The sequence below is a fragment of the Cebus imitator genome, unplaced genomic scaffold (assembly GCF_001604975.1).
Source record: "Cebus imitator isolate Cc_AM_T3 unplaced genomic scaffold, Cebus_imitator-1.0 Scaffold613, whole genome shotgun sequence".
Classification (NCBI taxonomy): domain Eukaryota; kingdom Metazoa; phylum Chordata; class Mammalia; order Primates; family Cebidae; genus Cebus; species Cebus imitator.
Genome location: NW_016107928.1, coordinates 239,147 through 248,097, shown reverse-complemented (window position 1 = coordinate 248,097; position 8,951 = coordinate 239,147). Strand labels below are relative to the sequence as shown.

The 8,951-nt window shown below is 38.6% G+C and overlaps 1 protein-coding gene across 2 annotated transcripts in view; it reads left to right on the top strand.

Annotated features, from left to right (window-relative positions):
• DDX3X (DEAD-box helicase 3 X-linked) overlaps positions 1-8,951 on the top strand; it is a 15,995-nt gene extending 7,044 nt beyond the window's left edge. Inside the window, exons 4-17 of one of the 2 annotated variants that reach the window (XM_017516989.2) lie at positions 507-639; positions 1,527-1,685; positions 1,769-1,868; positions 2,254-2,389; positions 3,045-3,130; positions 3,266-3,364; positions 3,488-3,648; positions 4,287-4,431; positions 4,513-4,657; positions 5,266-5,447; positions 5,538-5,655; positions 5,899-6,052; positions 6,344-6,483; positions 6,674-8,951. In XM_017516989.2, coding sequence (XP_017372478.1) covers positions 507-639; positions 1,527-1,685; positions 1,769-1,868; positions 2,254-2,389; positions 3,045-3,130; positions 3,266-3,364; positions 3,488-3,648; positions 4,287-4,431; positions 4,513-4,657; positions 5,266-5,447; positions 5,538-5,655; positions 5,899-6,052; positions 6,344-6,483; positions 6,674-6,753 — 1,838 coding nt within the window. In that variant the 3' untranslated portion in view covers positions 6,754-8,951. The remainder of the gene's footprint in view (positions 1-506; positions 640-1,526; positions 1,686-1,768; positions 1,869-2,253; positions 2,390-3,044; positions 3,131-3,265; positions 3,365-3,487; positions 3,649-4,286; positions 4,432-4,512; positions 4,658-5,265; positions 5,448-5,537; positions 5,656-5,898; positions 6,053-6,343; positions 6,484-6,673) is intronic. The other variant, XM_017516990.2, reaches the window with a different exon arrangement.

Genomic DNA, 8,951 nt, shown 5'->3' with positions numbered 1-8,951 from the left:
TTTTTTTGAGACGGAGCTTCGCTCTTGTTGCCCAGGCTAGAGTGAAGTGGTGCAGTCTCTGTGCACCATGACCTCCGCCTCCCGGGTTCAAGCAATTCTCCTGACTCAGTCTCTCAAGTAGCTGAGATTACAGGCATGCACCACCACGCCTGCCTAATTTTGTATTTTTGGTAGAGACAGGGTTTCTCCTTGTTGGTCAGGCTGGTCTCAAACTCCCGACCTCAGGTGATCCGCCTACCTCGGCCTCCCAAAGTGCTGGAATTAACAGGTGTGAGCCACCGTGCCTGGCCAGTGGACAGTAATTAAATATGTTGTCTTGGTGTAAACCAGCTCTAAATCTTGGTTCTCTTACAGTGCCATGGCAGGAATACCTTGAGATTGAACTTCAAGCCCACAGAGATAAGATAGTCAGTGGAGGCCTTCAAATTCAGAAAGATTGATAATACCTTAACATCGTTCCTATTTTTCATTAATAATAAAATGGATTTGTGCTTTTTTAATTGAAGGTTTCTACGATAAAGACAGTTCAGGGTGGAGTTCTAGCAAAGATAAGGATGCGTATAGCAGTTTTGGATCTCGCAGTGATTCAAGAGGGAAGTCTAGCTTCTTTAGTGATCGTGGAAGTGGATCAAGGGGAAGGTAAGTGGTTTCTTGTCTTCTCACCTTATATGTGTGTATAGTAACAGTTTAATAAGTTCTTATCCTGACCACCTATTTGGATGTGAGAGGCTTTTGCTACATTGAAGCTATTACGTCGAATTAGATGAAAATCGGAATATGGTCATTGGCATAATGTGTAATCTATTTTTTTTTATTTCTCGAGTTTTATATGTTCTACTTAAAAGAGTACATCTAGTGAATGGCCTAATTTGGTTGGGATTTTTGTGGACTCTGTAACAATTTTTAAACACCTTGGATTTTTGATTACGCAAGTGTGGTGAACTGACCCCACGTGCCTAATAGCTGTGGTTAGTCCTGTGTCCTGATTTTTTGCAAACAGGCCTAAAACTCTAAAAACATCTTAGTTCAAGTAAGGATTATTTTCTACCTTTTATCCAAAATCTGTCACACAGGTGAATTGTCCTTTAAGTGAAATCCTAGTATAACTAGGACGATTGATATTTGGTGTATTATTTTTTTTTTTCCCCACCACTAAATATATTCGAACGAGCACTTTAAATGAAGGTCGTGAGCTGTGTGCCAGTTTCAGATAAAACCTTGATACTTTTTTTTTTTTAGCTGTGGAGTGAAGGAATTCAACCAAAAAACGTTGATTCTTGATTGTGGCATCTGTGAGGCCTTTTAGGCTATACAACTTTATAGAAATATAAAGGTTACTATTTCAGAAAAAGGTTACGCAAATGATACTGGTTAGAGACCCTTATTTGTCAAATAACTCAGAATTGGTTTGTTGACATCTTTGTAGTTAGCCATAACTTAAGTCTCCAGATACAGTTCTAGAGTAGGGGTAGAAATCTGATAATGGTTAAATGATGCGATTCTGATTAATCACTTGTGCTGTTCAGATTTGATGATCGTGGACGGAGTGATTATGACGGCATTGGCAGCCGTGGTGACAGAAGTGGCTTTGGCAAATTTGAACGTGGTGGAAACAGTCGCTGGTGTGACAAATCAGATGAAGATGATTGGTCAAAACCACTCCCACCAAGTGAACGCTTGGAACAGTAAGTCTTTGAAATGTATGTTACTTGTGATGAAGCCTTATTAGCTAGTATAACAAATGAATTTACCAATCTTTTGATTTGAGGGAACTCTTTTCTGGAGGCAACACTGGGATTAATTTTGAGAAATATGATGACATTCCAGTTGAGGCAACAGGCAACAACTGTCCTCCACATATTGAAAGTGTAAGTATTTTTGCTTGACTTTTTAAGACACAGGGAGATGTAAATGTTTTCATGGTACATTAGAATGTGAGATGGGCTTCATAAAGTCATATGTAGACCCAAAGGCCTCATAGGTTTGTGGAAAAGGAGAAGTTGAGTTCAGTGTCACCATTATGAATAATTTATTACCTGAAATAGAAAATGGGTCAAACCTAGGAAGAACCCACAGTCTTCTCCAATGTACGTTAAGCCTGGGGATTCGTTTTTCTCAAAGTATAATATAATTTTACTTAAAGCAACTATAAACTGAGTTACAAATTAGCTGTTAGTTGGTTATTTCTATTATTAGCATGAAACAGAAAATGGCTCTAGATGGCATTTCTAACCCCATTGAATTTCTTAACAGTTCAGTGATGTTGAGATGGGAGAAATTATCATGGGAAACATTGAGCTTACTCGTTATACTCGCCCAACTCCAGTGCAAAAGCATGCTATTCCTATTATCAAAGAGAAAAGAGACTTGATGGCTTGTGCCCAAACAGGTAAGCTCAGCTGGTAAGAGTAAACATTATCATATTTGTTCTATAAAGCACTAGACAGTAAAATATTTTGGTTTTATGGGCCATGTGGTTTTGCAGCTGCTCAAGCACTGCTATTGGAGTGTGAAAGAAGCCATAGATGATAAGTAAATTATTGGATATGGCTGTATTCCATAAGAGCTTTATTTACAAAAATAGTCTGTTTGCTCACTTCTCTTATAGATGGACCAAAGGAGCCACTTTTTAGAAAACTTGACTATAAAAGTACTAATTACTAGTAATAAGGCAGCTAAACACTGTCATCGGCAGGGCGCAGTGGCTTATGCTAGTAATCCCAGCACTTCGGAGGCTGAGGCTGGTGAATCACGAGGTCAGGAGTTCAATACCAGCTTGGCCAACATGGTGAAACCCTGTCTTAACTGAAAATACAAAAATTAATGGGGCATGATGGTGAGAGGCTGAGGCAGGAGAATTGTTTGAACCTGGGAGGTGGAGGTTGTAGTGAGCTAATAAGATCACACCACTGCACGCCATCCAGCCTGGGCGATAGAGTGAGACTCCGTCTCAAAAAAGGGTCAGGGGACACTCATCTACCAATGTCTGTTCAAAAGTAATGAGCAGGGTTTGTTTGTTTGTTTGTTTGTTTGTTTTTGAACAGGGTCTGGAAAAACTGCAGCATTTCTCTTGCCCATCTTGAGTCAGATTTATTCAGATGGTCCAGGCGAGGCTTTGAGGGCCATGAAGGTAGACATTTCTTTATAAAATGGGAAATTATTGTAGAACTTCAGTCTAATGAAAAACAGTTTTCAAGTGTAATCTGAAATCTGTAAATTACAAAAGCATAGGTGGAGTTAACTTAAAAATTAACTTATTTCTTAGGAAAATGGAAGGTATGGGCGCCGCAAACAATACCCAATCTCCCTGGTGTTAGCACCAACGAGAGAGTTGGCAGTACAGATCTACGAGGAAGCCAGAAAAGTAAGTATGAGTTTCAGTGATTACTAGCTTTTTCATTGATTCCAATTAAATGTTTTATGATCATGTAAAAATGATAGTGTAAAAATTTTGACTTTGAAGTTCATAACATTTTTTTGCTTGCAGTTTTCATACCGATCTAGAGTTCGTCCTTGTGTGGTTTATGGTGGTGCTGATATTGGTCAGCAGATTCGAGACTTGGAACGTGGATGCCACTTGTTAGTAGCCACTCCAGGACGTCTGGTGGATATGATGGAAAGAGGAAAGATTGGATTAGACTTTTGCAAGTATGTTTTTTGTTTGTTTCTTTGAGATGGTGGGTTTTTTTTTTTTTTTTTTTTGTTTTTTTTTTTCTTTTTTTTCCCAGGCCGGAGTGCAATAGCACAATATCTGCTCACTGCAACCTCTACCTCCCGGGTTCAAGCAATTCTCCTGTCTCAGCCTCCTGAGTAGCTGGGATTACAGGCATGTGCCACTGTGCTCAGCTAGTTTTTGCATTTTTAGTAGGGGTGAGGTTTCTCCATGTTGGTCAGACTGGTCTCGAATTCCTGACCAATTTTAAGATTGAGAAGTGATGTATTTCAGTCATGTTAACTTTTACATAAAGCTTGTTCATTGTAATTTTGGTGTTGAAAAATCAGTAACATCTTGGCGGAGGCTTAGAATGACCAGCTCATGGGACAGTCATCTAGGAAGAGCTAATTTGGCTATGTGATCTTGGATGACTTATGTACAGTAGTGGCAAGAATCCTGTGCTGTGTCTTTAAAATTATACAGTATGAGGAACCACCTTAATGAATATATAGTTGTAATAATTTATACAGTGGTAATTATAATTATATTAACAGCCATACCAAGACCATCTCTTGATTTCGCCTCAGATTCTAAACTCAGGCTTGGTTTTTTTTTCCCCATGACACAACAGATACTTGGTGTTAGATGAAGCTGATCGGATGTTGGATATGGGGTTTGAGCCTCAGATACGTAGAATAGTTGAACAAGATACTATGCCTCCAAAGGGTGTCCGCCACACTATGATGTTTAGTGCTACTTTTCCTAAGGAAATACAGGTACTGTTTGATGTTGCAAATTTTATTTATTTAGAAATTTGTTTATCTCAGCAGCTAATGAAATTTTTTTTTTTCTTCTAGATGCTGGCTCGTGATTTCTTAGATGAATATATCTTCTTGGCTGTAGGAAGAGTTGGCTCTACCTCTGAAAACATCACGCAGAAAGTAGTTTGGGTTGAAGAATCAGACAAACGGTCATTTCTGCTTGACCTCCTAAATGCAACAGGTAAAATGATGAGTTTTTTATTTTTCTAGAGATGAGGGTTTCTCTGTGTTGCCCAGGCTGGGGCACAGGGGTTATTCACAGGTACAATCCCTTACTGATCAGCACAGGAATATCTGACCTGCTCTGTTTCTGACCTGGGCTAGTTCCCCCCTCCTTAGGCAACCTGGTGCTTCCTTGCTCCCAGGAGGTTACCATGTTGATGCCAAACTTAGTGTGGACTTCTGACAGGCATAAGCCTCCAGAGTGGCTGGGACTATAGGCACGAACTACTGCACCCAGCTAAAATTATGAGTAATTTTCATTTGGGCTGGGTGTAGTGGTAATGCCTTTAGTCCCAGCTACTTGGCAGGCTGAGGCTATAGTGTGTCATGTCACCTGTGAATAGCCATTGCCCAGCCTGGGCAATAGAGTGAGACCCCCATCTCTTAAATATATTTGGATTACCTTCATTACTTTTCCTTCTCAATTTAAAACATGCTGTTAAGAGCCTGTTTTTAAGAAGATACATATATGTATTTTAATTGACACATGAAAATTGTGCATATTTTGTAAGTGCAAAGAGAACTAAGCCATATTAGTGATAAAAACCTGTAATTTTTCAACTGTAGGCAAGGATTCACTGACCTTAGTGTTTGTGGAGACCAAAAAGGGTGCAGATTCTCTGGAGGATTTCTTATACCATGAAGGATATGCATGTACAAGTATCCATGGAGACCGTTCTCAGAGGGATAGGGAAGAGGCTCTTCACCAGTTCCGCTCAGGAAAAAGCCCAATTCTAGTGGCTACAGCAGTATGTATAAACATCTTTTATTCAAGTTGAGCATGTTCAAGTATTTGTTTTCTTTTAAGTGGGCGATAACTAATAAAAATTATTTTCCAGGTGGCAGCAAGAGGACTGGACATTTCAAATGTGAAACATGTTATCAATTTTGACTTGCCAAGTGATATTGAAGAATATGTACATCGCATTGGTCGTACAGGACGTGTAGGAAACCTTGGTAAGTATTTGATTACTTGATGGTTTCATTGTTTTTCATTGTGTTGCATGCAGCAAAGAGCTTACTAGGATCTAAAATATATTTTTAACAGTGAATGTGACAAAAAGGTTAGGTTTTGCTCAAATCGCTTGTTTAAATATTAGATTGTAATATTTCAAATATTTCTACATGAGAAAATAAGAACAGTCGCAAGTTACTTTATGGAAGACCTTTGTTTATATGCTTTTTTGGGAACTCTTTCAGGCCTGGCAACCTCATTCTTTAATGAGAGGAACATAAACATTACTAAGGATTTGTTGGATCTTCTTGTTGAAGCTAAACAAGAAGTGCCATCTTGGTTAGAAAACATGGCTTATGAACACCACTACAAGGGTAGCAGTCGTGGACGTTCTAAGAGGTGAGGTATACAGATGGCATATAATGAGGGGAATGGGTGTTCACTTTTATAGTTCCTAGTGTTTCCTCTGCATGCATAACATCCAGGGTTAACTTTGCAGTATTCGAAAAGCTTAATCATCTTAGGCTTCCTAGATTCTTTGGGTAAGGAGTTGTATCTGTTGGGGAAAATATGGCTGGATGGGGAATTGTTTGAATGGAAAAATTAGAAATTGGTCATTGGGAAGTATATAAGAGGTTACTTTAGTGGAATTTCATCTTCATGTGAACCAACACAATTTTTTTCCCATAGTAGCAGATTTAGCGGAGGGTTTGGTGCCAGAGACTACCGACAAAGTAGCGGGGCCAGCAGTTCCAGCTTCAGCAGCAGCCGTGCAAGCAGCAGCCGCAGTGGCGGAGGTGGCCACGGCAGCAGCAGAGGATTCGGTGGAGGTAGTGTTAATCTATAACTTCATAGCTTTGGGAAGGGCTTTTTTCCTTTTAGTCATCTTTTTCAAAGCCTAATTAAACCATTGGGGAAGTCCAGCACTATAGAAACTTGATGGCAAAGTACTTAAGGGAAGGATTGTATTTAATGGTGGATAACTTCATTAATTTATCTCTCTTTTAAATCTCTCATTAGGTGGCTATGGAGGCTTTTACAACAGTGATGGATATGGAGGAAACTATAACTCCCAGGGGGTTGACTGGTGGGGTAACTGAGCCTGCTTTGCAGTAGGTCACCCTGCCAAACAAGCTAATATGGAAACCACATGTAACTTAGCCAGACTATACCTTGTGTAGCTTCAAGAACTCGCAGTACATTACCAGCTGTGATTCTCCACTGAAATTTTTTTTTTAAGGGAGCTCAAGGTCACAAGAAGAAATGAAAGGAACAATCAGTAGCCCTGTTCAGAAGGTGGTTTGAAGACTTCATTGCTGTAGTTTGGATTAACTCCCCTCCCGCCTACCCCATCCCAAACTGCATTTATAATTTTGTGACTGAGGATCATTTGTTTGTTAATGTACTGTGCCTTTAACTTTAGACAACTTTTTATTTTGATGTCCTGTTGGCTCAGTAATGCTCAAGATATCAATTGTTTTGACAAAATAAATTTACTGAACTTGGGCTAAAATCAAACCTTGGCACACAGGTGTGATACAACTTAACAGGAATCATCGATTCATCCATAAATATTATAAGGAAAAACTTATGCGGTAGCCTGCATTAGGGCTTTTTGATACTTGCAGATTGGGGGAAAACAAACAACAAACGTCTTGAAGCATATTAATGGAATTAGTTTCTAATGTGGCAAACTGTATTAAGTTAAAGTTCTGATTTGCTCACTCTATCCTGGATAGGTATTTAGAACCTGATAGTCTTTAAACAAGCCATTCCAGTCATGATGAGGTGATGTATGAATACATGCATACATTCAAAGCACTGTTTTCAAAGTTAATGCAAGTAAACACAGCAATTCCTCTTTCAGCGTTTAGGCAGATCATTAATTAATGAGCTAGCCAAATGTGGGCATACTATTACAGGGAAAGTTTAAAGGTCTGATAACTTGAAATAGGTTTTTAGGAGAATTCATCTACTTAGACTTTTTAAATGCCTGCCATAAATGAAATTGAAATGGTAGAATGGCTGACCACAGCAATGACCAGCCCTCATTAGGGCCCTGGATGATTTTTGGTCTAATAACGCATGCTAGTGTTGATGTTTTTTGGTCAAGAGGATATGAACAGGAAGAATTAATGCAGCAGGCTTTATTTTAAATGCCGATTCACATTACTCTGTTCAAGCTGCGTTGAGATGTTAAACTGGCTTACTATAGACTTTGTAAAAATGGCTCCAGAAGAGTAAAACTGAAATCTTTGAGATCACACAGGTTGGAAATATGTACATAACTGCACAAGGTGTCAATTCTGCTCTACAGTGCAGTTTTAGTCAGTTTTAGTTGCATAGGTTTCCATTGTATTTATAGTCTGTTTATGCTAAATCTGGCCAAAGATGAGCATTGTCCACCACTAAAATGCCTCTGCCACTTTGAATTCTGTGCTAACCTTGTGGCCAGAATGCGGTGATCAAAACGCTCCATCTTTTTACAGTGGCATAGGAAGACGGCAAAAATTTCCTAAAGTGCAATAGATTTTCAAGTGTATTGTGCCTTGTTCTAAAACTTTTATTAAGTAGGTGCACTTGACAGTATTGAGGTCATTTGTTATGGTGCTATTTCAATTAGTCTAGGTTTAGGCCCTTGTACATTTTGCCCATAACTTTTTACAAAGTACTTCTTTTATTGCACATTCAGAGAATTTTATATATATGTCTTGTGTGCGTGTCCTTAAACTTCCAATCTTATTTTGTCTCTTGGAGATTGTTGAACGCAGCTTGTCTAGGAAGGGGATGGGACTAGATTCTAAAATTTATTTGGGACCATGGGAATGATAGTTGGGAAGAAAACTATTTGCACACGACAGATTTCTAGATACTTTTTGCTGCTAGTTTTATGTAATATTTATTGAACATTTTGACAAATATTTATTTTTGTAAGCCTAAAAGTGATTCTTTGAAAGTTTAAAGAAACTTGACCAAAAGACAGTACAAAAACACTGGCACTTGAATGTTGAATGTCACCGTATGCGTGAAATTATATATTTCGGGGTAGTGTGAGCTTTTAATGTTAAGTCATATTAAACTCTTAAGTCAAATTAAGCAGACCCGGCGTTGGCAGTGTAGCCATAACTTTCTGATGTTAGTAAAAACAAAATTGGCGACTTGAAATTAAATCATGCCAAGGTTTTGATACACTTGTCTTAAGATATTAATGAAACACTTCAAAACACTGATATGAAGTGTCCAGATTCTCAGATGTTTGTTGTGTGAATTTTGTTTAGTTGTGTGTTTTTTTTTTTTT